The 27764-nt window shown below is 41.1% G+C and overlaps 1 protein-coding gene across 1 annotated transcript in view; it reads left to right on the plus strand.

The window, feature by feature from the left end:
* The window catches only part of LOC126198416 (probable E3 ubiquitin-protein ligase HERC1), a 747204-nt gene that overhangs the window by 339447 nt on the left and 379993 nt on the right, over nt 1–27764 (plus strand). Inside the window, exons 28-31 of the mRNA XM_049934719.1 lie at nt 1338–1473; nt 14289–14493; nt 22381–22527; nt 22612–22723. Of these exons, the coding sequence (XP_049790676.1) occupies nt 1338–1473; nt 14289–14493; nt 22381–22527; nt 22612–22723 (600 nt within the window). The remainder of the gene's footprint in view (nt 1–1337; nt 1474–14288; nt 14494–22380; nt 22528–22611; nt 22724–27764) is intronic.

Consider the following 27764-nt stretch of genomic DNA (forward strand, 5'->3'; position numbering starts at 1 on the left):
AGTATTCCGTGTCAGTGTGATATGTCACATAATGACCAAACAACTAGAAGAGGGAGGCTCAATCCTGGAAGCACGAAATCTAGACACGTCTAGTACAACCAATCAAGTCAGCTGTCCCTGAATACTGGTATATATACCAAGGTTCTGGGACAATATTATTAGGGAGATAATTGACATTAAGTTGTAAGAATATCTTATCAGCACAAACAGTGGCTATAATGTGATCAAATTATGGGATCCAGCCTTAAAATCAATCAAAGAGCAATAATTTCACAAGCTGTGACATAGTCGTGAATACAAGAGCACTAGAAAGTTCCATTTGAAGCAAAAACCGGAAAATCTGCCACTGACACACCACCCAAACATCGTTGTCAGTGGAACTGGACTATGTGCAGAATGCCATGCTTACATGAGGAATGCTTGGGAGTAGACAGAATATGAAGCACTGAAGCTAGAGTTGTGGAAAAGTGAGTGGAATAGGTAGTTAGTATGTATAAAGGAAAGAGAAATCTCTCTACCATCCCGTTCTGTCAGGGAGCATTTGATGATGACAATCAGCTATGTTGTAGAAATATTGTTGTGCCAAGATAATGTACCAGACTAGCAACATAACTCTGTGAACATATACAGTTACGTGTTTTTCTCATTCAACCTTTCAATTGTGCATACAAGGAACATTTGATGACATAACAAGCTACATTGTCGAAATGTTGTGCCAAAAAGATGCAACGCCCCAATAGCCTACCCACAAGAACATTATACAACTATCTGTGTTTCCCAATCAGTTCTTGAAGTATGCTAATGGTTAAACAACTCCTTGAGTGCTAGTACAACTTTTACCTCTCTTGTTAGTTACTTAGTGATCTATATATTGCAATGTTTACACAATATAACTGTCTGTTTTTTTTTTCATTATCTTTTTATTTTTTTCGAATTATTTCTCTTGTGAAATTTTAGTTGTACCTCCTCATATGACCTTGAAATCATTTCAAAGGCTGTTGACAGTGCTTGCCCTTCCAAACTCATATGCATCTCTTTTGAAAACTGAGGATGAATAACTGTCCGGAGGATATACTGAGAAAGTTAAAATAGGTCATTCCTAATCATTAAGGTGACTGAAATAAACTATGACCACAATGTACTTCTATTAAAAAAATTATTATTAGTTATACTTTAATTTGGGAGTCTATGTACGTATGTGGGCTGGAGAGTAACATAGTGAGTGACAAAAATTGAAAGCTGTACTAAACAATTTCTTCCAGGAGCCTATAGATGTGCTCATCCCTTACGTGATACAGTCACCATTTCATCAGCATAACAAAATTTATTCGATACAGGTTGCTACCAGTGGAAGTTCCTGATAGTGAAGGAAAATAAAGGAAATGAAGGGACATGTGTTGGTGTAGCCAGATATCCAATTAAGGACTACAGCCATCGTACTACATCTGATATGTGGCTTTATCGTGCTTACAGGTTTGTTTGAAATGTTGAACTAAATCACATTGAAATTGTAGAGAGAATCTGTAATGTTCAATTCATATGTCCTTCAGCATAGGTTTTTGTGTTGTAATTTGTACAAGTTTTCACTAGAGAACTGCAAATTTCTGTTCTGTGTAGAGCAATAGTAAATAATATTAACAACAGTGATATTAATAATAATTTTTACATCCATGTTATACATTCTGAACAACATCCTCCCCTTCCCCATATTTATAAGGAGTCTAAAGAAGTCCCATATTCTTACAGAAGATAGTGCTGGTCAAAACTAGAGGAAAATTATGCCAAAACTGACTTCTTGAGATAGAGGCCATTTGGCTTGTGTTGAGTCACTGATGTAGGCAGCATCACTTTGATGTTCTCTGCACTTTTCTCATTAATTTATTTTGCCTCTGCAATTTGAAATCTATGCTGCTGATTCAATGTAGCTTTTCCAGCTGTCTCCTATGTCAGCCATTTCTACATATTGCATCCAGCTCTTGTTGGTATAACAACAAAATGGGTAATTTCAGGCTGTGTGAAAAATGTAAAGAGTGAAATAAAGTCTTTTATTCCATCTAAGAAATGGCAGACCTGGTGTTCTGTCATGGTTTAGCCAATGGTAGTAATAGACAGGCATGTGTCATGTATGCTGAATGACATCCTCATTGCCACATTCCAATGGAAAAAATTTGAATGACTTGCAGGTGTGGGATAATTATACTGCTACAAAATCCTGTCATTGAGACTGAAGTTCTGGGACACACTGAAGTTCTGGACAATGTTGTTAAAGAGGAGACAGAGATTAAGTTGGAGAAGATCAACAGAGATACTGCCAATAATCTGATGCAAGGTATGGACTCCTGAATTAAAATTTTTAAAAGAGTCCTAGAAATATCTATTCAGGTCATAGAAATCAGCCACTGACACAAGACCTGGATGCCGCCGATTGCTGGTGGGAATGGACCTCCTACAGAACACTTTAGATAGGCAAGGAGTGTTTGGGACTGTACAGCACACAGAGTGCCTAAGGTAGGAGTGCAGAAAGATGACAGGAAGGAGTATCAGCATGTATAAAAGTTAGAGCAGTTACAATGAAATATACCTTCAGGAAAATATATGTAATCGTTCAGCACAGAAGAATGCTGTCCTGAAGACATAGCTCAGAAGAGCCTGTAGCTTATCAGTGAGAGTCATGCCTTAGAATTAAAATATCCATGTGATGTGTTTCATAAGAATGGGTACTCCAGTCATCAGATTGAGGGGGCTTTGCAGAGTGAAGTCACCAGAATAAAAGAGAAAGAAAAACAGAGAAACCCATAGGCAATGGTTTCTCCCCCTACACTTGAATGATCTCTTAAAAACTGTCTGAATCCTTGGTTGCTTATTGTTCCATAGAACATATTCATGATAAATATTATGAAATGTAATGTATCAATGGAACAGACATAGAGCACATAGGAGTGCAGAAAGATGAAAGGAAGGAGTATCAGCATGTGTAAAAGTTAGAGTAGTTACAATGAAATATACCTCCAGGAAAATACGTGTAATCACTCAGCAGAGAAGAATGCAGATTGACCGATTGGTGATATGTGCACGTTGAAATAACAACTGTTTCTTTTATTAACCATAAATTAACGCGTTACTGCTTTAGAGGACAAAGGTCCACATATGAGTACAACTGAATCTCCTTGTGCAATGATGCTTACCAGTGGCCACTGTGAGGAATCCCACAATTGTTAGTAGTAGAGATCAGCTGAGGAAGTGAGCCTTCTGGAATGGCTGTCAGTTGGCTGCAGCTGTGATCCTGGTGAAGGCTGCAGGTCCAGTGCAGTGAGGCTTTCCAGAGCAGCTGACATATGGTCAGCGGCTGTGAGCCTGGCAAAGGCAGGTACATCTGATTGATAATGGCAGAGGCGGGTGTTGTGGTTTGAAGCTTAGGCTTGAGGACAGCTGGCAGTCAGTCTGGAGCCCAGAGATGAACTGAGCAGTGATCTAAGTGCCCATCAGTGGAGGAGTGCCGGCACTTAGTCACAGGGACATTTGACGGTGCGGAAGTAAATAGATACCTGTGGCTGCAGTGCTGTTTACTATGACCCACATGGCATGTATCAGTGTGGCTTGCAGCCCCATATGCTGTCGTGGCTGTAGGAAGTTAGGCAGTAAATTGCTCAGTGACTTTTCAGTTGACAAACAACTTGCAGGGGTCATGTCTAGGCAGTGAAGCATATTGTAAGTGTAATGGTCAAATATGGTGGGGTCCAGCCCTGCATATAAAATGTATATTTGGGGACTGCAAGCTGTGTTGATACATGGCGTTTGGGTCACAGTAAGCTGCACTGCAGTCGCAGGCACCTATTTGCATCTGCACAGTCACATGCTTGTGACACAGTACCTGAACCGCTCTGCTGACGGGTGCATAGGTCACTATTCAGCCCTTTGATGGTCACTTAAATTCTGGGCTCCCGACTGCCCGCCTGTGCCCTTGAGCCTATACTTTGGACCATAACATGTGCCACTGCAGCTATCTGTCAGAAGTGCCATCTCATGCCTTCACCAGGTTCATGACTAATCATTTTTATTGAAGAATTCCTCTACATTATAGGAGGAGTTGTTAAGGGAAAATATCTTTTCCTAAATTTAAACCATTTCACTATCTGTTGGACATTTTATTCCAGGCATAGATTATGGAAGAGATTTACAACTGCATATTTCACTCCTTTATATGTCAAAGCTAGATCCATTAAAGGGTAATGCAGATTGTTTTTTCTTCTGGTGTTGTGCTCATGAATGTCTGTGTCTCTCTCAGATGCACATGAGTAGTTGGTAATAAATTTCCTAAGTGCATAAATGTACTGTTCAGGCTGTGCTTAACATTCCCAACTGCTTAAAGGGATGCCTCTCCACATATAATTCTAGAGTTTCTCTGGAATATTGTCCTGTGGGATGCTAGTGAATGAAAGTACAGTGGAGTCTCTGTAGTCTGACACATATGGCCCTGGGGTATGTTGGATTATACAAATTATCGGATTACTGGATTTTCAATGAAAAATGCTGTTTTTTTATATTGAAGCATATAATTGACTCACAAAGCAAAACAAAAAAAATACTATATAAAACTCAGATCATATGTTAACAATAATTTATGTACACATTTATAGCAACAAATATATTAATTGAAAACAAAAACAATTTAATTTTTAGTGTATTAATCGTTTTTATGTTCATCTTCATCAATCGGGGAAAAAAGGAGGAAAAAAGGACAGGTATACACTCGAGTGAGTGTATACCTGTCCTTTTTCCCCCCTAAGGTAAGTCTTTCCACTCCCGGGATTGGAATGACTCCTTACCCTCTCCCTTAAAACCCACATCCTTTCATCTTTCCCTCTCCTTCCCTCTTTCCTGATGAAGCAACCGTTGGTTGCGAAAGCTAGAATTTTGTGTGTATGATTGTGTTTGTTTGTGTGTCTATCAACCTGCCAGCGCTTTCGTGTGGTAAGTCACATCATCTTTCTTTTTAGATATATTATATATTTTTCCTGCGTGGAATGTTTCCCATAAAAACACAGATGATGTGACTTACCGAACGAAAGTGCTGGCAGGTCGATAGACACACAAACAAACACAAACATCCACACGAAATTCAAGCTTTCACAACAAACTGTTGCTTCATCAGGAAAGAGGGAAGGAGAGGGAAAGATGAATGGATGTGGGTTTTAAGGGAGAGGGTAAGGAGTCATTCCATTGTGTCCATGTGGACGGACGTGTGAAGCTGGCCATTGGACTCTTTGTCTTTGAATATGTCTCCATGTGTCTGTATATGTGTGGATGGATATGTGTGTGTGTGTGTGTGTGTGTGTGTGTGTGTGTGTGTGTGTGCGAGTGTATACCTGTCCTTTTTTCCCCCTAAGGTAAGTCTTTCCGCTCTGGGATTGGAATGACTCCTTACCCTCTCCCTTAAAACCCACATCCTTTCGTCTTTCCCTCTCCTTCCCTCTGTCCTGATGAGGCAACAGTTTGTTGCGAAAGCTTGAATTTTTGTGTGTTTGTTTGTGTTAGTTTGTGTGTCTATCGACCTACCAGCGCTTCGTTTGGTAAGTCACAGCATCTTTGTTTTTATATATATTTTTCCCATGGGGAATGTTTCCCTCTATTAATTCATATATATATATATATATATATATATATATATATATATATATATATATATATATATATATATATATATATATATATATAAAAACAAAGATGATGTGACTTACCCTGCCTGGAACAGTTCCGTCCTCCGTCGCAGCGGGACCCACCTCCTCTTCCTCAAAATCATCCTCTCCAAACCTTCCAGGAATTTCTGACTTCCAGCCTTGCATCTCAATCCTTCTTAAAAAACCTTAATCCTACTCCCAACATCACCACTGCTGAAGCCCAAGCTATCCGTGATCTGAAGGCTGACCGATCCATCGTCATTCTTCCGGCAGACAAGGGTTCCACGACCGTGGTACTTGATCGTCGGGAGTATGTGGCTGAGGGACTGCGTCAGCTTTCAGACAACACCACATACAAAGTTTGCCAAGGTAATCCCATTCCCGATGTCCAGGCGGAGCTTCAAGGAATCCTCAGAACCTTAGGACCCCTGCAAAACCTTTCACCTGACTCTATCAACCTCCTGACCCCACCGACACCCCGCACCCCTACCTTCTACCTTCTTCCTAAAATTCACAAACCCAATCATCCCGGCCGCCCCATTGTAGCTAGTTACCAAACCCCCCCCAGTATGTATCTCTGCCTACGTAGATCAACACCTTCAACCCATTTCGTGCAGTCTCCCATCCTTCATCAAAGACACCAACCACTTTCTCGAACGCCTGGAATCCTTACCCAATCTGTTACCCCCGGAAACCATCCTTGTAACCATTGATGCCACTTCCTTATATACAAATATTCCGCACGTCCAGGGCCTCGCTGCGATGGAGCATTTCCTTTCACGCCGATCACCTGCCACCCTACCTAAAACCTCTCTCCTCATTACCTTAGCCAGCTTCATCCTGACCCACAACTTCTTCACTTTTGAAGGCCAGACATACCAACAATTAAAGGGAACAGCCATGGATACCAGGATGGCCCCCTCGTACGCCAACCTATTCATGGGTCGCCTAGAGGAAGCCTTCTGGGTTACCCAGGCTTGCCAACCCAAAGTTTGGTACAGACTTATTGATGACATCTTCATGATCTGGACTCACAGTGAAGAAGAACTCCAGAATTTCCTCTCCAACCTCAACTCCTTTGGTTCCATCAGATTCACCTGGTCCTACTCCAAATCCCACGCCACTTTCCTTGACGTTGACCTCCATCTGTCCAATGGCCAGCTTCACACGTCCGTCCACATCAAACCCACCAACAAGCAACAGTACCTCCATTATGACAGCTGCCACCCATACCACATCAAACGGTCCCTTCCCTACAGCCTAGGTCTTCATGGCAAATGAATCTCCTCCAGTCCGGAATCCCTGAACCATTACACCAACAACCTGACAACAGCTTTCGCATCCCGTAACTACCCTCCCGACCTGGTACAGAAGCAAATAACCAGAGCCACTTCCTCATCCTCTCAAACCCAGAACCTCCCACAGAAGAACCACAAAAGTGCCCCACTTGTGACAGGATACTTTCCGGGAATGGACCAGACTCTGAATGTGGCTCTCCAGCAGGGATACGACTTCCTCAAATCCTGCCCTGAAATGAGATCCATCCTACATGAAATCCTCCCCACTCCACCAAGAGTGTCTTTCCGCCGTCCACCTAACCTTCGTAACCTCTTAGTTCATCCCTATGAAATCCCCAAACCACCTTCCCTACCCTCTGGCTCCTATCCTTGTAACCGCCCCCGGTGTAAAACCTGTCCCATGCACCCTCCCACCACCACGTACTCCAGTCCTGTAACCCGGAAGGTGTACACGATCAAAGGCAGAGCCACATGTGAAAGCACCCACGTGATTTACCAACTGACCTGCCTACACTGTGATGCATTCTGTGTGGGAATGACCAGCAACAAACTGTCCATTCGCATGAATGGACACAGGCAGACAGTGTTTGTTGGTAATGAGGATCACCCTGTGGCTAAACATGCCTTGGTGCACGGCCAGCACATCTTGGCACAGTGTTACACCGTCCGGGTTATCTGGATACTTCCCACCAACACCAACCTATCCGAACTCCGGAGATGGGAACTTGCTCTTCAATATATCCTCTCTTCCCGTTACCCACCAGGCCTCAATCTCCGCTAATTTCAAGTTGCCGCCACTCATACCTCACCTGTCATACAACAACATCTTTGCCTCTGCACTTCCGCCTCGACTGACATCTCTGCCCAAACTCTTTGTCTTTAAATATGTCTGCTTGTGTCTGTATATGTGTGGATGGATATGTGTGTGTGTGCGAGTGTATACCCGTCCTTTTTTCCCCCTAAGCTAAGTCTTTCCGCTCCGGGGATTGGAATGACTCCTTACCCTCTCCCTTAAAACCCACATCCTTTCGTCTTTCCCTCTCCTTCCCTCTTTCCTGATGAGGCAACAGTTTGTTGCGAAAGCTTGAATTTCGTGTGTATGTTTGTGTTTGTTTGTGTGTCTATCGACCTGCCAGCGCTTTCGTTTGGTAAGTCACATCATCTTTGTTTTTAGATATATTTTTCCCACGTGGAATGTTTCCCTCTATTATATTAATATCATTAATTTGAACCCAACAATTACGTTTGTTATTGTCATTGTTGCATTTCGAAATCTTTCCTGTCGTCTTATTTTCTCTTTATGTTTTTGCCAGTAGTTTCACTTTGTATTCACCTTCTCCTTTTTACCGTAATCTGCTATACAATTTTATCCCGCCTATATATACCCAATAATACGTAACCCACTTCCAAACCATAACCAAAAAAATTTTTTTTGACGCTTTCAACACTACCGCTGCTATAAAATCCACCGTTTCTAGTTCTCAAACAGTTCCTTTCACCTTTTAAACAACCATTTCGGCTATTTCTAATAACTTTCGCTTTATTTCCATTTCCGTTTTTCCCACATCACTGATAATTTTTAGCCGCTTCCCACAGGCTTTAACGTCATTATTTCTTCGTCAGACAATTGTTAGCCTCATTTTCATAATCTGCCACCACAAAACCACTCCTTTTAATACATTACATGCAGTTTTTTCGAAATTTTCCCGAATTTCTCCGTCCTTTAACGTGTTTTGGCGGCAACACAACCACCTAACCTTTGTGCACATCGTTGTCTACCAACCCAAGTCCAACATAGCCCAGCTGTAACCAACACCTTTTCGCCTTTTTCACACCAGATCTCCAGTTACTTTCCAGTTCACCTTTATCTCTCCCCATATATTTTTATTTTCATTTTCATTTCAGCCTCTTGTTACACTTTCACCTTCTAATACCATGTCACCCTCACAACACCCCCACAACGACCCCATTAAGTTTTATTTACATTCCCTCCGCAAACATGCCTTCGCCCTAGCCAGATTACGCTCCCATATTCTATTTTCTCTGGCTTGTCTAACATTTGGCATTACCCCCAAAGGCCTCACACTTAAAGTTCCCATCTCTGGCTGCAACCCTTCTTTCCATCAGTCCCTATACCAGTTCCAAACTGAACAATCCATTGCCCTCACCCACCTAATCCTTCACCTACACATCAACTTAGCCAATGAACACACCCGTCAACTCCTATCCTTAATAAAAGTCCGTAATCTTTCCTCTCCCACATCCACACCGGCTGTTCAGAGCATCCTCCTACAGGCCAACCGCAAGTTAGAACAACATGCCACCCTCCACCTCAAAAAACTATCCAATCTCCTGGTTTCTCACCTCCGGAAAGGCAACTCACTCACCCCTCACAACCTTTCCAGCAAACCTCAACCTCCTCTCATTGCACACAAACCCAGTCTCTCCCATCTACTCAATCTCCCACTTCCAGCTCCACTCCCTCCAAAACCTCAAAATTCCAATCAACACAATCTGGAACCACAACACCCCAATTCAGTAGTTAACCTTTCCTCCAAACCTCTCTCCCAATCCGAAACCTCTGTGCTATCCAAAGGCCTCACCTTCAGCCCCACTCCCAGATTCAACCAAACAGCCCTCGTCAAAGATTTACTGTCCTACTCCCGTACTCTCTGCTGGAAATATCACTTTGCCACGAAGAAAAATGATCCTAATCGTACTCCTAATGATCCAACTCCCCAGGACACTATCCAAATTGAACCCTGCCTGGAACAGTTCCGTCCTCCGTCGCAGTGGGACCCACCTCCTCTTCCTCAAAATCACCCTCTCCAAACCTTCCAGGAATTTCTGACTTCCAGCCTTGCATCTCAATCCTTCGTGGAATGTTTCCCTCTATTATATATATATAAACATACACACAAAATTCAAGCTTTCGCAACAAACTCTTGCCTCATCAGGAAAGAGGGAAGGAGAGGGAAAGACGAAAGGATGTGGGTTTTAAGGGAGAGGGTATTGAGTCATTCCAATCCCGGGAGCGGAAAGACTTACCTTAGGGGGAAAAAAGGACGGGTATACACTCGCGCACACACACACATATTCATCGACACATATACAGACACAAGCAGATATATTTAAAGACAAAGAGTTTGGGCAGAGATTTCAGTCGAGGCGGAAGTGAAGAGGCAAAGATGATGTTGAATGACAGGTGAGGTATGAGTGGCGGCAACTTGAAATTAGCGGAGATTGAGACCTGGTGGGTAACGGGAAGAGAGGATATATTGAAGAGCAAGTTCCCATCTCCGGAGTTCGGATAGGTTGGTGTTGGTGGGAAGTATCCAGATAACCCGGACGGTGTAACACTGTGCCAAGATGTGCTGGCCGTGCACCAAGGCATGTTTAGCCACAGGGTGATCCTCATTACCAACAAACACTGTCTGCCTGTGTCCATTCATGCGAATAGACAGTTTGTTGCTGGTCATTCCCACATAGAATGCATCACAGTGTAGGCAGGTCAGTTGGTAAATCACGTGGGTGCTTTCACATGTGGCTCTGCCTTTGATCGTGTACACCTTCCGGGTTACAGGACTGGAGTAGGTGGTGGTGGGAGGGTGCGTGGGACAGGTTTTACACCGGGAGCGGTTAAAAGGGTAGGAGCCAGAGGGTAGGGAAGTTGGTTTGGGGATATATATATATATATATATATATATATATATATATATATATATATATATATATATATATATATATATATATATATATATATATATAGACAAAGATGATGTGACTTACCAAACGAAAGCGCTGGTAGGTCGATAGACACACAAACATACACACAAAATTCAAGCTTTCGCAACCAACGGTTGCATCATCAGGAAAGAGGGAAGGAGAGGGAAAGACGAAAGGATGTGGGTTTTAAGGGAGAGGGTAAGAGTCATTCCAATCCCGGGAACGGAAAGACTTACCTTAGGGGGAAAAAAGGACAGGTATACACTCGCGCACACACACATACATATCCATCCGCACATACACAGTCACAAGCAGTCATTTGTAAACGCAAAGAGTTTGGGCAGAGATGTCAGTCGAGGCAGAAGTACAGAGGCAAAGATGTTGTTGAAAGACAGGTGAGGTATGAGCGGCGGCAACTTGAAATTAGGGGGGGGGGGGGGGGGGGCACAGATTGTGGAGACAGCTGCGGGGTCAGAGGGTTCTCCGGCACATGGTCATTCACATGTGGGCGGAGCTAGTCATAGGGTTGTGACACCAAGTTATTGATTGGAGGTGCGCACGACACAGATTTAACAGACTCAGCAGCAACGGATGGCCACTGGTATTCACTTAAGGCACTGGCCAAAATCTTGGGCTCTTATGGTGGAGCACAGATCGAATCACTGCAGGGCTGGCACCAGCAGGTGAACGGGCACCAACTGGAGCACTTGGAGCAGTGTATGTGGTTCACGGCCATGAAGCAGCTGTGCTATGCTGTGGTTGGTGACCAGTGAACCTGTAAGACCGCAAGAATCTAGGGCTTCCTGGACAGAAGATTGAATGATACGTTTTTTCATCTGAGATTTGAATGTATGTCTGGGGTTGAAAGGGAGGTACCAGATTTCACTCTTTGTACAGAAATCTTCAAAATGTTGAGACACAAACCGTGGGTCTTTGTCCATCACAAGAGTATACTGCACTCCTTCTAACGAGAAATCTTTCCAAGGGCCACGGACATAGGTGGCATGTATGGGCAGCAAATCATGGGACGAAATTTTGAGAATGCATCAGCTGTTACAAGCCAACAGGACTTAAGGAACAGACCCACAAAATCAGCATGAATATGCTCCCAGGGGTGCAGGGAGCTGGGCCATGGAGAAAGAGAGGCCTCTGGTGCCACTTGGTGGATGGCACGTTGCAGGCAGGCTGATGCAACAGGCATGAGCTAATTGTCAATACCCTGCCAAAACACATAGTGGCAGGCCAGAAATCTTTGTACAGGAAACATCACAGTGGTCCAGGTGGAGAAGGCGCATGACATGCAACTGCAGTGTGGATGGAATCACAACCCTGGGCACTGATTCTTCAGTAGCCGACTGTAAGACACCATCAAGGAGTGAGAGATGGTGTTGGAGGGTATAATTATTATGCAAGTGATCCAGAGCATGGCCCATTGGGGTATCCAGCCAGTTATAGTAGACAAATTGAATAACATGACATAAGGCAGGATTGGCCGTGCTGCTGCTGAGGGAATTCAAGAACTGGCAATGGGAAAACTGTCCTTCACGTTTCACACTTAGATGTCTAAATGGTAACACAACTACTCATCATGGTCAATTGCTGGATCAGGGCCGATCGGCAATCGAGGAAGAGCATATTTATTAGCATGTTGTGCGGTGGGTCAGAAATTAATCTCATAGTTATAGCATGTCAATAACAGAGCCCAGCATTGCACATGATGGGCCACTTCGTCTGGTGAGGATGCCAAAGGATGGAAAAGAGAAACCAGAGGTTTATGATCAGTAATCAAATGAAATGTAGAACTGTATAGGAAAGCTTGAATTTTTTTAAGTGTGTATGCAATAGCAAGGACTTCTTTTTTCTATTTGTGAGTAGCAGTGTTGCACCTGATTCAGAGTTTCAGAAGTGTACACAGTAAGATATTCAGAACCGTCCACATATATGTGCAAGAGAATGATCCAAAGCCAAGAACAGTAAGTAAGATTATAGTTTCAACTATTTGTCCACATAAATTTTCCAGGATAGGTAATACTTCTTTGTGAAAAACATCATAATGAATGCAGAGAGAGAGACAGACAGAGAGAACTCACTCCCCCCCTCCCCCCTCCCTCCTTTCTCTCTCTCTCTCTCTCTCTCTCTCTCTCTCTCTCTCTCTCTGCATTCATTATGGTGTTGTTATAAACTAGTATTACCTATCCTGGAAATCTGATGTGAACAAATAAATGGAACTATAATATTACTTATTGTTCTGAAAAATGTTAGGCTTTACAGAAATTACATGTGAGGTGGCACAGTGGCTAAGACAATGGACTTGCAGTTCATATCCATGCCTGTCCACCCAAATCAAGTATTTTCTATAGATACATTAAATTGCTTAATGCCAATATTAGGATGGTTCCATTGCAAGTGACATAGCTGATTTCCTTCTTCAATTTTGATCTTCCACTGTCTCCTTAAAAAATTAATTATTGACAAGAGATTAAACCCTTATCTTCTTATTAGCATTTGTACAGAACCAGTAAAAGATATTCCAAAATAACTGACAGAAAACATTATATGGTAAATTTATGAAATCACAAACATAAGCTGATACACAGTATCAATCAACTTGATCTACCATTTTCTAAATAACAAGCTGTACAATGAAATGGAACACCTGTCCTCTGTGGAACATCTTTCATCTTTGTGATAATGATGTAACAGTATTTAACACTGTGAGGCTTGAGATAATGGTAGGATCTACATTTGTTAAATAAATCATCACAGCACAATAAAGGTGCTTTACACCTCAAATTATTTCAACATTGTGATTACTGAAGCACAATCCATATGACATTCTCTTCTTTTTTCCTTCTGTTGTTCTGTAATTATATTAATTTGTGTAGGTGAAAGAACAGCTTTGTTGGATTGTTTTCCATCTCAATAGTGAAGTAATATTAAGATATAAAACATCAGTTATCAGAATATTTCTCATTGTGTGAGGTGGTGCAGTGGTTAGCACACTGGACTCACATTTGGGGAGACAGCAGTTCAAACCCAAATCTAACCATCGTGATTTAGGTTTTCCGTAATTTCCCTAAACCGCTCCAGGCAAATGCTGGGATGGTTCTTTTTAAAGGGCATGCCTGACTTCCTTCTCATCCTTCCCTAATCCAGTGGGACCAATAATGACCTCGCTGTTTGGTCTCTTCCCCCAAATCAACCACCCAACCAATATTTCTGAAGCTGTTGAATTATGGATAACAGAAGAGAAATGCTATTGAAAAAATGAAATCATGTAGAACAATGCTAGGACCATGTGTCATATCAGAATTGTAAGGTTTTCTCAAAATGTCTGTGTACGAGATCTATAGACCTCATTACAAATAAAGTTGTTTAATTTATCTTACACTCTTTGCTACAGATTTTAACATAAACTCTGATTTATGATGACCTTGTAAGTTTTAGGGAGGAAAATACAGATTCTTGACACTGTCTACATGCACCGATTATTTATGATTTCACAATAACTTCTATGTATTTTAACTGTTTGTGACATCAAATAAATACTGTTTATTAATGCTGGTCTGGATACATTTTATTGCAGTGGCAACTTGTATCACAATGGTGAGCTTCCATTGTGCCTCCCTAGTTTCACGCAAGGTGATTACATTACAGTTGTTTTGGATATGGATGCTTGCACTATTAGCTTTGGCAAGAATGGTGAAGAACCTGTTCTAGCTTACGAAGATGTTGATGCAACAGAATTGTACCCATGTGTCATGTTCTATAGTACAAATCCAGGAGAGAAGGTGAGTTATTTCTATCGTTATTGTGTTTTTAAGGTATGCGAGTCTTTCGTACCTGATATGACTTAATGATTGGCTATTTTTGCAAGTATTTTTTCTTATGGAATATCTTTATGACTTTATTACAAGGGCCATGCAATACTATAAGTAAGTTTCCCTATTTTATGTTGCTGCAACATTATCTGTTCCTATAACGGGTGCGGCCTGCTGAGTTTGACTGGTATGTGTTGACAACGCTCAAACTTTCTTATGATGCATACTGCAGTACGGTATCTTGCCAGTACACTGCCAGCTAGCATTTAGTTACACAACACCACTACAAATTGTGTCCATTTGTGAGCTGTGCTCTATTATTCTTTTTTGGACAATATCCATCTTGAATTAACCTCTGTATATGGGGAAGGCTATATGAGCATTCAAACGGTTTGACACTGGGATTTGCAGTTTGTCGAAGGGCATGATGATATTCTTGACAAACAGCGCACAGGAGGCTCACTACAGTGGAACAGGATGGCCCCATTATTGCAATTTGCAATAATTTGGAGGAAGATTGTCACATTACCATTGACAACACATAATGTGGCTATCCTTTGGTGCAGCAGTTGGGTGCTAATACTTCACAGAGATTCTAAAAGACAATTGTCACTACCGGAGAGGATGTGCAGTATGGGTGCCTTGTTCACCGAGTGATGTCCACAAGCAGCAACAGATGGTTTTGGACAGAATGTTTTCGGAAATGCCTCAGAGAGGGGGAGATCAGCTCTTCAAATGGCTTGTCACTGGTGACAAGACCTGGGTCCATCATTCAGCTGCTGAGACAAAACAGTGGGGCACGATGTGGAAGAAACCTGGCAAAAGTGCTCCATAGAAGGCAAAGGTCACACATTCAGCAGGGAAAGTTGTGACAACCATCTTTGGGTTTTGCTCATTCACTAAGAGTCCCACAACACCACAATAAATGCACAGAGGTACTGTAAGGCATTGAGGGATCTATGAGCTGCCTGGACTTCTGTATTGCTGAGTTCTCTTCCTTCATGACAATGGTCAACCTCATGCAGCTCGAATGATCCAGGCGGAGCTTGAAAGATTCAACTGCGAACTGTTCTTGAATCATCCATATTTACCAGATCTTGCCCCCAAGTGATTTTCACAGGTTCCGCCAACTCAAAGGTCAACTTGGACATAAGCACTTCAACACTGATGATGAAGTCACATTAATAGTGAACAGCTGGTTACAAACACACGACTTGACTTTTTACTGCACTGGACTGGAAAAATTTGTCACATTACCAAAAATACTTGGAATAACATGGTAACTATGTAGAAAAGTAACAGAAACATTGTACAGTGCCAGTAAAATTATTTCAACATGATAAATTGTGTAAATTTTTTTGTGAAATAGGGAAACTTACTTATGTGACAACCCTCATACTTATTCAATCCCTCAGTATGACCACTCTCTTAGATCAACATATTTCGTCCATTTTTCCAGTGAGTAGATTCCATCTCATACTTTCCTTGAAATTGACCTCCACCTCTTTGAAGGACACACCAAAACTGGGTCCATATCAAATCAACAGTAGTTCGATACATGAATGTTGGCAATTTGTGCAAGTGGAAGGAGTCACATTGTTACCAGTTCCAGGCAACAGCTGTGGCAAGCGCGTACACATGCTTTCCACTAAAAGTAAGAATTTATTCTGCAAATTATGTGTCTAACTTGCTTGTGTTGAATTTGTCATTTATCACCACCATCACTGATGAGGAGTTGCAACAAATGGAATAAAAATTCTTTAAATAACCCACTTCAATCAAGTTTAATGCTCTCATTGACTGCAAAATATACATGAAAATGCTCAGAAAACTCCTGAACACTCATTGGTTGTCAGAGAAAGCATGACATAGGTGTGTAGAATGAGCCTAAACTCACCCGCCATTGTTCGCGACACCTACTATAATAAGCACCAGTACCTCCACTTTGACAACTAACATTCTTTCCACTTCAAATCCTTCCTAGCCTACGGCCTAGGTGTCTGCAGCTAACCTATCTACTCTGCCGCCAAATATCTCAACACCTTCATCAACAGTATTTCCAATGCCTTCTTATCCCACAACTATCCATCAGATCTAGTTATGAAAGGGAGGGGGGCATCTCCCTCATCACTGAATGGAGCCCCACATGACTCGGTACTGGGCCCTTTCTTCTTCTTGTTTTTGTCTGTAACCTTCCTTTAAATCTCCCATTGAAGATTTGAAGATGACAAAAATTGTGTTGTGACTCGTTACAGTACACACAGTAAATACAGCTGTAAGTAGGCAGAAAATAATAATAAAATAATAAAACTGCAATGATTTATTCACAGTAAACACAAGAAACTCCTGAAGATCATGTTTCTGGTCACAGTCTGATAACTGATTATCATCACCAGTTCCAGATAGAAGTTCATGGTGATACACTAACACAGAAGTGTAGCCCAAGGTCAAGGCCGGGACGGGGATAGTAGTCTGCTAAGCACAATGAATGAAGTCTAGCTGGTTGAATCCCAAACTGGCCAGTCGATATCTGCCAAGATGAAAGATCCTTGTCTCCCATTCCAGAGGATCTCCTCACTGTGAATCAATTGGAACAAAAACTGCATATAATCTAATCTTCCTAGATTAGCAGTGGTCAGAGAGTACTCTAAATGAGGTGCCACAGGACAGTTGGCGTAAAGCCCATCATGTACTCCCGACATAGACTAGCTGTCTGTGGCTGTATGCTAGTATATATACACAGTGCAGTCTATTTTCAGACACGTGATCTTCACAGAGATAAGTAGATATGAGCGACTGCACCTCCTGTGGATGATAGAAACGCTGCCTATCGGTGAAGGGGAGTGTGCAGTGACAGTGTTCTGAGGTTCTAGTAATAACAAGCAGGTGTTGTTGTCTTAGCCTGGTGTGTTGTTGTGGCCATCCAGAACTGTTGTGTCCGTGAGCCAGCAACTGATTTGGATTTATTATCTTGCTATCAGACTGTGTGTCAGGATACAGCATCCCTTCCATCAAGAAAAGGTTGTTGGCTGTCAACCAGTGAGAGACTGGTGGCAGCGACTCTGCAGGCACCCCTCTCCCCCTCCTCTGGGCAACACTTTGACTGCTGGGGTCTGGGGAGTTGACTGTGGCACTGAGGTCTGCCACCCAAGACCCTGGACAGTGACAGATCAGCAGAGAGAAGTTCCTTGTACCAGTGGTGGCAGTGGTGGATCAACCAGCAGGCACCAGCTGATGAATGCAGCAGAGAGGAGGGAAGCTTCATAAAATACATAATGGCATTTATGAAATAAAAGGACTGGTGTACCAATTGGACTGGAGCCAGAAGGTTTGGAACCATGGGTGCAGGAGAAAGACGCTGCTGAAGCAACAAGCTAGGAGCATCGTAAACAATGGGACGAAGTGTGCCAAAAAGCACAGGTAGAACCTGGAGGATGGACAGAGAGCCTGAGTATTAATAGTGTCATAGGGGCTTGAAGGCCCACAAGAGGAGGACTAAACAGGTTGGGAAGAAATATGACAGTTGTGGCAGTATGAGCATGGATGCCTGGACAGAGCTGGCAAGGTGGGGGGCTGGGAATGGAAGGTATCACCCACAGTTGTGCAGCAAAAGCGGCAGTGACATTGTCATGAGGTTGCCTCCAAATGAAATGAGTGCTCTTTGGAGGTGGGACTGGGGGGTCTGGCAGTGTTGTCAGCAGGCAAACACACATGTGCACTGCCCACGAGCACCCCCAAGTACTGGAGAGATTGCCTGAACTTGGACCATCACATAGAAGGCTGAAAAATGCCAATGAAGGGGTGCTGATAACATGAAAAATGGGAACCCCGTCACGAAAAGACTGATATGAAATGTAGCAATGGTGCATGGGTGGAACCTTCACCACCAAACAAGATGGGACAGGAAGCAAGAAGACTTCAAGACTAGGGTGAGAATCATGGGTGAACAGTCCCTTTTGCCCATTTACATTGGATGAGAGGCAGGAATCATTGTGAAAATGGTGATGCATGGCAGGCAGTCTAGACACACGCTCAACGGGAGGATGTAATCAAACACTGTAGAATGGAAGAATGGTGAAGCACCTGAGAATAACTGGAAAGTGTATCAGGCACAAGAGCCTACGAGAATGAAGGTTGTGCATGAAGATTTGAGAGTAGATGGAAATGAAGATAATTCTGAAGAACACGAGAACAGATGGCAATGTAGATCATGCAGGGGAACATGAGAACAGTTTGCAAAAGATCCTGAGGTAAGTCATGACAGATGACAAATTGCAGTACTGTATGAGGAAATAGAACCCAAAACACACATTGAGGAAGTGAAATCTTGAAGAAAAATCAGCTGGCATATGAACAACTGAGAAAAAGACACAGACACAGTAGAGGGACACAGGTCAGGTCAAAGGGAAAAAATAAGTAGACCTGGCCGTGCAAGATCTGAAGTTGAAGTGAAATCAGCTACAGATAATGGCTAGTGAATTGTATGTTCCAGATAAGTGATGCTACTAGATAACAGAGCCAGAATGAAATGGGAGGGTCAGTCATTGGTAAGACAAGAGCTGGGAAAAAGGGGAATGGTTGGGAGGCTCAATATCTACGCAATAGAACTTGGGTAAAACTTGTTCTTAAGCCTCGTTGCCAATTCAGTTGTGACCAGGTATAGTACACACAGAAAATAATAGCTGCCAAATAGACAGAAAGTAATAATTCATTTACTCCAGAAAACTCATAATGAATACACTTCTCACTAAGCCACCTGAGATTGATTAGTTTGTTATAGAAAGCACAAGAACCTCCTGAAGGTCAAGTATCTAGTTACAATCTTATAGCTGATTTTCATACCAGTCCAGATAGAAGTCTGTGGTGTTGCACTAACACAGAGGCATAGCCCAAGGCCTAGGCTGGGACTGCAAGGCACAATGAATAAAGTCCAGCTAGTCAAATCCCAGGTCAGTGTCTGCTGAGATGAAAGGTCCTCCCTAATCAGCAGCAGTGGTGGGGAGTGTACTCTGAATGAGGCATCACTGAGCTGTCACTGTAAGATCCGAAATGTACTCCTGATGTAGATTAGCTATCTGTGGCAGTGCACCAGCTTATGTACTGCTTCCACAGATATACACAATGTTAACTATTTTCTGGCATGTGATCTTTGTTGCGGTAAATAGCTCCATGCCGGTTGCACCTCCTGTCAGTGATAGGAATTTCGCCTGTCGGCAAGAGAAGCACAGGTAGTGATGGCATCCTGAGTTTCTGATAATAATAAGCAGCTCTTGTTGTTGTCCTGGCCTGCTGTGTTGTTGTGGCTATCCTAAACTTTTGCAGTTGTTCCTTGTTAATGCAGCACCAGAAGGCCTGCAAACTGACAACCCACTGGGGTGTTGTATCTAACAATCAGTCTGCGTGTCCAAATACAGCAGTTTGCTCATCCAATCTGACTCATCTCTGCAAATGAAGTACAAGATTAGTGACAAAACTGAAACTCTCCTCTCATAGCTCATGTGCACTTCTAACCATCCAGAACCACCCTGTTCACGTGGAACCCTTAAAAATTAATCGAAAAGATACTGAAAAAGTGCCAGAGATGAGGTTTTTGGAAATGTAGATAGACAGTACTCTTAAGTCAGGACACCAAAGATTGAAACTGCTAAAAAACTGGGTAGTCGCTGCTACACATTCAGAATCTTCAGGAAGCCAAGTGATGTAAACACTCTGATAACTGTGTATATTAGTTGGAACACTCAGTAATAACATAACATCCCTTTCTGGGTGGCTAAAGTAAAAATAAAAATGGAAAAAGTACCTATGCAATCAGCAACAAAAAAATTTTGTAATGAACTCACTGTATTGCCAGTTCTCTGTATTTACATTCTAGGAAAAATCTCCTTTGTCAAGAAACCATGATATATTTACCACAAATGGTTAAATGCACAACTCTGGCACACAAATAAAGTCAGCTGGTGAGAAAAAATAAAATGAATACTTTTAGGTATAATGTAAACCATCCATGTCAACCACTGGCTTTTGCATCTTGTGCTATCCATGGTTCCCCTGTTCTGCACTATAATAGTTGTGCCAGTGGTAACTGTTGTGCTTGTGGAGAGATAAGTGTTTGAAGTGGTCATCTCATCAAGATGGTACCAACCCATCCACGGTTTCATTTCTTCAGCGTGTTTTTCAGTGGAAAAAATTTGATGTTGTTCTTTAATGTTAATGAGCTTTTATGAATATTGTTGATCATAAACAAATGTCTTCTAATGTTCTCTAGAATAAGCTTGAGTGTTATAGAATACACCTTGCAAGCAGCACATATTTCATTGATCTGCACTATGGCAAAATTGTCTTAACAGATGAGTTGTCAGCATCATAAAGACAGAGGAATAAACCCTCTGAAAAGCGTATCTGTGTATAGAGGGAAACAATATAAACAAACAATGGTTGTGTGAGCAGACAATATTAGCAGCAACAAGTGAATAAGTTTAACAAGTATTTAGTGCATACAGAATATGATACCAGAGAAAGAAAAAAAACATATAAATCTGTTATTAACCAAGATGAAACTTTCCAATAAAATTCCTAAATTCACTCTATGTTCCTGCTATGCCTTCACAAGAAAGCTTCTAAATAACATGATAGAAGTGGAAATATTAATTGGAAAAGAAAAAGGCAAGCCAGTATCCATACCAAGAATTCCATTCATTTCAACTAACTTACCACTCAGAAGTCTAAAATTAAAATGCTGGAGAAATGACAAGTAAATTATAACTATGTTACAGAAATATTGTTGAATAATCAGAGCAAATAACCAAAATGGAATATAACTGAAAAATGTGGAATATTTTGCTTGTGCCCCTTTGTAGATAGGCAAACATTCATTTTACTCATTTCTGGTTAAGGCATGTATGTTCAGTACATTGTTATGTGCTAGTGATTTCATTGTAATTTATGTACTTACTTCAGATGCTAAAAATGGTCACACGAACATATGGTAAATCACACAATTTTGTGAAATTTGTACCCTGTGGTTGAGCTATGACAATCTGCTCCTTGTCAAAGTGACTTAAAGTAGAAGCTTTCACCATAGTCTGTACACATAATTTAGCAAATAATTTCTCTATATCCTACAAATTTATTACGTACCATTGTACCATGATAGATGCACTCCACACGGCTGTATTTGATTGCCTCTAAAAGTGTTCTAGGCTATCTTTGAATATAATGGATATAGTGTGAAGTTTTTCTTCAGAATTCTAGAAACTTATTATATCGTAGTCCACTTATAAACATACCATAACAATTATGAATTACTTTTCCAGTAGCAGCAAGCTAGGCAGAAAGTACTGATATCAGTAAATTTGAAGTTAATTGTATTTTTCACACGTATGACAACTACTCCTTTCGCCATATTTCTCCTACAGAAATGAGTTGCTAATTTATAGTATCTGTGTTTAACACATGGATACGTGTATTGGTATGATGCTCAGACAGCCATAGTATATCAGCTTCCTTTTGACATTCTAGATTAAGTAAACGGATAAGTAGTTCATTAATATTGTTGTTGTTTTTTCCCCTCTAATACTCTGATATATAAAGGTGATTCCCCCTTTCTCTCAAATCACCATGGTTGCTCAGCATATTTATTTCCCCTGATCAGTATCAACTTTCCTGTCTGACATCCTTCTACCTTCTTTCTTCACCCCAGTTATACCCATCTCTCACATGCTGAAATGTTCTTACGCAAGGATGAAATGTTGATTGATGCTTAGAGATTTTAACCTTCCTTGACCAACAAACTACCCAATTCATGTTATTGTTCTTTGTGTAATTGTTTTTCTTCATATAATTGTGATGTTATTCCAGGTCAAAATAACAGACATGCAGGTACGAGGGGCTCCAAGGGAAATGTTCCCAGGGGAGCCGTTGTGCGCACCTCAAGCAGCAGTATTGTCAGAATCATATGTTTCACTCATTAGGAAACTTAACACCATGGAAAGCTGGACACATCTGGTAGGACCAATATAGTATGGTTTCTAACTGTTAATTGCATAAAAATGTAGTTTCCCTGTTATCGTAATGTGTAATATTTTGTAGGTGAGTGAATGTCTGGTGGAGCGCCTGAATCAGATTCGAGAACTACTACCACATACAAGTGCCAAAGATGGAAAAACTTCACTACAGATTTTGATGGAGAAACTCAATCGAGGTAACTATCCTTGTACTGAATAATTTTTACATTTTTAGCAAAACAGGTGTTTTGGACAGGTATCAGAAAGTGTTAAAAAATTTCTAAAATGTGTATAACAAAATTTAATCAGCATTATCTAGTACACTTTTTGAATATACAAAGTGTTCCATCTAACTCGGACATCTGTGGTGGCTGTATTAGTCTTAATGTGACAAGAAAATTGTTCAGGTAAAGATTGTCTGGTTCCAAAATCCCCATAAGCTTGTGCTTCCAAAACTCATTTGAATGACATATTCTGAAAACATTCAGTGATCACTAGCATTAAAAAGGGGTTCCATCTCCATATTTTTACATTCATCTTCTGACAAGTGATCTTCATACTGATCTCTGCATGTCTGATATGATTACCTTGAAGCAGATTCGTTAGTGTCTTGCAACAGAGTCACCAATGGCTAAAACATGAAACATAGACTGAGCTGCTTGCTTTAGTCTACATCCAACTGTTTGGTGGCACTTCTCGTCATGATTGCACTTCTATCAACATCTCAATTGCTATGTTTGATTCAAACTATTTCTTGTGACTTGGTACTGACTCTGACTCTCTTGATGGACTATATACTCTGCGATTAACAGACTATATTTGTGCTTGGATATTCCAAATTGTTTCTATGGCATGGTTTTTCACTCAATTCCTTCACTCCATGTGTGTGGCGAGTCATCTGTTTTTATGGTTTAGCTTGTCCAGTAAATTGTCCTCTTGGCATTTTTAACTCAGCTGCATAAAGTCCAGTAATGGAAAGTGAAAATATGTGATCAGATGGGAAAGATTGATGTGAGAAAGCAAGCCTTTTGCTGTGATAAAGCAAGGCAAATATCTCAAAATGCAGAACTGTTTCAGCTTCATAAATTTTCTGATATCTAGGTTGCTCCACTATCAATAATGTGGTTGACTTATTTCATGAAAGTGGGCTAATCAGCACCCACCTGAAGATGATGTAATTGCTGTTTGCTTGCTGTAGAGGTGAATCCCCAAGCCAGTAGTCAACGAACTGTAGCTGGAGCTGACATTTCAAAATCCATTGTCTGATTAATTCTCCATTGTCATTGTGTTCATTCTTAAGATATATTATTGCATCAGGTTCTTAAAGCCAATGATTCTCAGAATCATTTTACTCTGTGAGTTGGCACAATGGCAGACATGAACTGGTAGAAAATTCTTCAACGAAGTGTTGTTAGGTGATGAGTCCATTTTTATGAGTCACAGAAAAGTAAATGCATGCAAAGGCATTACTGGGCAGGAGAAAATCAGAAATGGTTTTGACAGGTCATTCACTAATATCTCTGGAATGTAAATATTCAGTGTTATACTTGGGGAAAAATGGACCATATTTCATCAAAAGAATTTTTAATGGGGCCAAACACACTTGTTTTCTTAATTTACATTAACAAATTGGTGGAAGACATTCCATTGTATGATTAAGATTGGATGCAGTATCAGCATTGTGACTGGCTCTCATATTTGGCACATTCAGAGTGTGATGTTCTGAATGGAAAGTTTCCAAACAAGTACTTTGATTGCATAGCATGCATCATTACCTGTTGTGTTCTCCCAGTTTAACTTGTAGATTTTTTCCTGTGTGAGAACAGTCCTGTACATTGTCTACCAACATCTACCAATAACGCAAGGAAATGCACAAGAGTATATTATTAATGTATATAATTCCATCTTCCCAAAAATGCTTGAATTAACAAGCAGTCAATGATAAAATAATTTCAGGAATATATTGAATCCCGTGACCATCTCTTAAGCATTTAAAAAAATAAATAAAATAGAAAATTAGATCACCTTACTTATTTAATGTGCTCAAAATCTTCATGTATTGAGAAATAAAAATCTGGTTGTGAAAGAAACTGTTTTCCAATTTCAGTCTCATGTAAAGATAATCATATCATAGATGTTTAGATTTGTCTGAAGATCACTTGTCAAATGAAGAACATAAAAATACAGTAAAACTTGATCAACACGGAATGTGTATAAGTCAGAAATCTGCCCAGACTGTAGCAGTATTTCAGTCCCAATACATTCAATACACTTTTACACGATAATTTTTTCTTATGAAGCAGAACGAGTCTTAAGCGGAAACGGAACACCAATTTTAAGACTTTATTAATAATTCATTGTGTAATGTGGAAAATTATTCATGACTCTCCAAGAACGCTACTTTTAACACACTTGACAATGCTGCTAAGTGGCGCAAAACTAAGAAAAGAGGATACATGCTGTGGACATCAAGCTGCACTACTCTGTGCAACAGTGAACAATTTAACGCATAGCGTCGGTACATCAAAGGAAATGGTTCGTTCGTGAGCACTCTGTTTGTTGGGGTTTCTGGTTTTCCATTGTTATTGTCGCAGCGGGCGGGGGGGGGGGGGGGGGGCACACTGGAACATTGTAGTGCAACTGTGGACACTGCTGCAATTGTGCAATGAAAGAGGTGAATGTTGTTCTGATAAACAATGGTTTTACCCAGCAAGGTCAAGCATTCCAAAGATATGCACTAACTACATTATTTTCTGTCCGTTTCAGTTGATTAGTAGTGCTTTAAGTGATAAAATGATGTTGAACGAGAAGTATATGTTGCTAACACTTACATTTAATGAAAACTTTGAGGTAATCGAGACGATTGAGAATAAGTGCACAAAATAATGTTGTGTTTCAAATGCGATAAAACACAAATTTACGATACTTTAAGAAACAAGAATAAGATAATGGATTAATGGATGATTAGGGATGGGCAAATGAAAAGAAAGTCGAAGAAGACAGGAAATGAAGAAATTAATGAAATAATGTGGGAGTGGTTCATAAGTGCATGGGAAAGTAACTTCCCTTTGTCTGGACCCACGTTGCATAATGAGCGAAAGGGCTTGGAAATACAGGGTTTAGGCACACATGGGAAGGCTGGACAGTTTCAGAGCTAGGCACAACATCGCGTGGATGAACTTTTTGGGTAATCTAAGGATGAGTAGGAAAGTGTAGCAACAGAACGTAAGACAATACTGTATGTCTTAATTGTGAATTATGACCCGAAAGATGTGTTTAGAGCCGATAAAACATGTCTGTTTCATCGTGCACTGCCTTCAAAATCTCTAGCAATCTGAGGTGAAAAACGCACTGGTGGGAAAATGTCCAAGGAAAGACTCACTGTACTGCTGTGTGGAAACATAATACATGTAAAGGGGAAGCCAGTGGTGATTGGAAAGGCAGCAAAACCACGTTGTTTCGAAAACATAGACTTCAGTAACCTTCTAGTCACATGGCAAAACAAATAAAAAGGTGTGGATGGTGTGCAGTCTTACAGAAGAATGGCTGGGATATCCAAAACTAAAATGAAAACAGGAAATTAACAAGTTTTCCTTTTCAATACAGTGCAACATGCCACCCAAAAGTCAAGTAATCAAATGTGAAACTGGCTTAGTTCCTGCCACAACCAATGGACCAGGGGGTTATTTACACATTCAAGTTCCATTATGTGTGATTGTAGATGCAGTCTTGTATTCTTTGTGTTGAAGAAGCATAAAGTGCATTTGCTCTTGCATGGTCAGTTTCTGTCCTGGATGCAGTAAATTGGATTGGCTTGGAAGTAAGGGAAATGAAGTCTGAAAGTGTTGCCAAGTGCTTCAGCAAAGTGGGGTTTGAAGCTCAAGAACAAGATGTTTTTGTGGCCGTTGAAGGAAATGGATCAGTAATTGCTTAATTAATAAAAATGCAAAACATTTCATGTACTGCAGATGACACCATTCGAATTTATGACTTTCTGTCAGCTCACTCCACTTTTATCTCAGCAACAAATTTAACAGGAATCCGCAACACAGAAAATGATCAGGATGAAGAAAAGGAACAAAATTGTTATAACTTCAAGTTATACAAATATATTTCAAGGACGACACAATACATGTAAGTCACAGATCAAGTAAACAAAGTAAGACGTGTGTACACTTTAACAGTCAAATCAGAACTGAGTCCGAGTCTAGCGGCCGTTGGCTGGCTGGCCGCTTAGGTGGCGCTGCTGCTGCATGGCTGGCAGACAGTGCTGCGTGTAAAAGTATTAATAATAGTTGCAGGCACTGTGTACTTTATGCCCTAAATACATTACAGTTGTCAGTTGTGTATTGATGCATGAAAAATTAGCAGGTAGCATTTTTAGCAATACCAGACTGTGGGTCAAGCCTTCTGTAATGGTTCATATTACACTATACAAGGTGTGATGAAAGAGTAACAGGAATTTTGTTTTTCTTAAAGAATCATTATTTGTTCATCATCATCATAATCAGCATCAACTTTGTCCCCCTCATATTAGTCCCCCTCAGATATAATACAATTGTGCCAGTGCTTTTTCCAATCTTGAAAGCACTTCTGGAACTCACTTTTCATTATGGTGTTCATCTCCTTCAGCGATTCTGTTTTTCTCTCATCTACGATGCAATTTCTGTGGGTGGTTCAGCCATAATTTTGGTTGTTTTCTTTGTATTGCTTCACACAAATGGCACATACACTGATCAACCAGAACAACTCAACATGCTATCAATATAAACCTGTCCAGGCAATAACAGCACACACACAGTGTATGTAGTATCAGTGAGCGTGCTGTCCATTGTAGAACAGGGAAGGCACTCAATCTATCTGAGCTTGACGGAGTACAGATTGTGATGGCCCAGAGAGTCATCATGAGCATTTCAGAAACTGCACGACGTGTTGGGTGTTCGAGTAGTGCTGTGGTGACTGTCCTCAACACGTGGTAAAACCAAGGTGAAACCGTGTCCAGACGTCGTGGGATTGGGCGGCCACTCCTCATTACAGGTGTGGACATTGTAGGCTGGGAGGGACTGATAAAATGGAACAGATGGCTAACTCTGGTGGGACTAACATCAGACGTTAATGCTGGTGAAAGTAAAAGTGTGTCTCAACACAAAATGCAATGAACACTCATAACAATGGGCCTCCAAAGCCGATGACCCGTGCAAGTGCTAATGTTAACACCATGACATCAGCAACTTCGGT

This window comes from Schistocerca nitens, chromosome 8, assembly GCF_023898315.1.
Source record: "Schistocerca nitens isolate TAMUIC-IGC-003100 chromosome 8, iqSchNite1.1, whole genome shotgun sequence".
NCBI lineage: Eukaryota > Metazoa > Arthropoda > Insecta > Orthoptera > Acrididae > Schistocerca > Schistocerca nitens.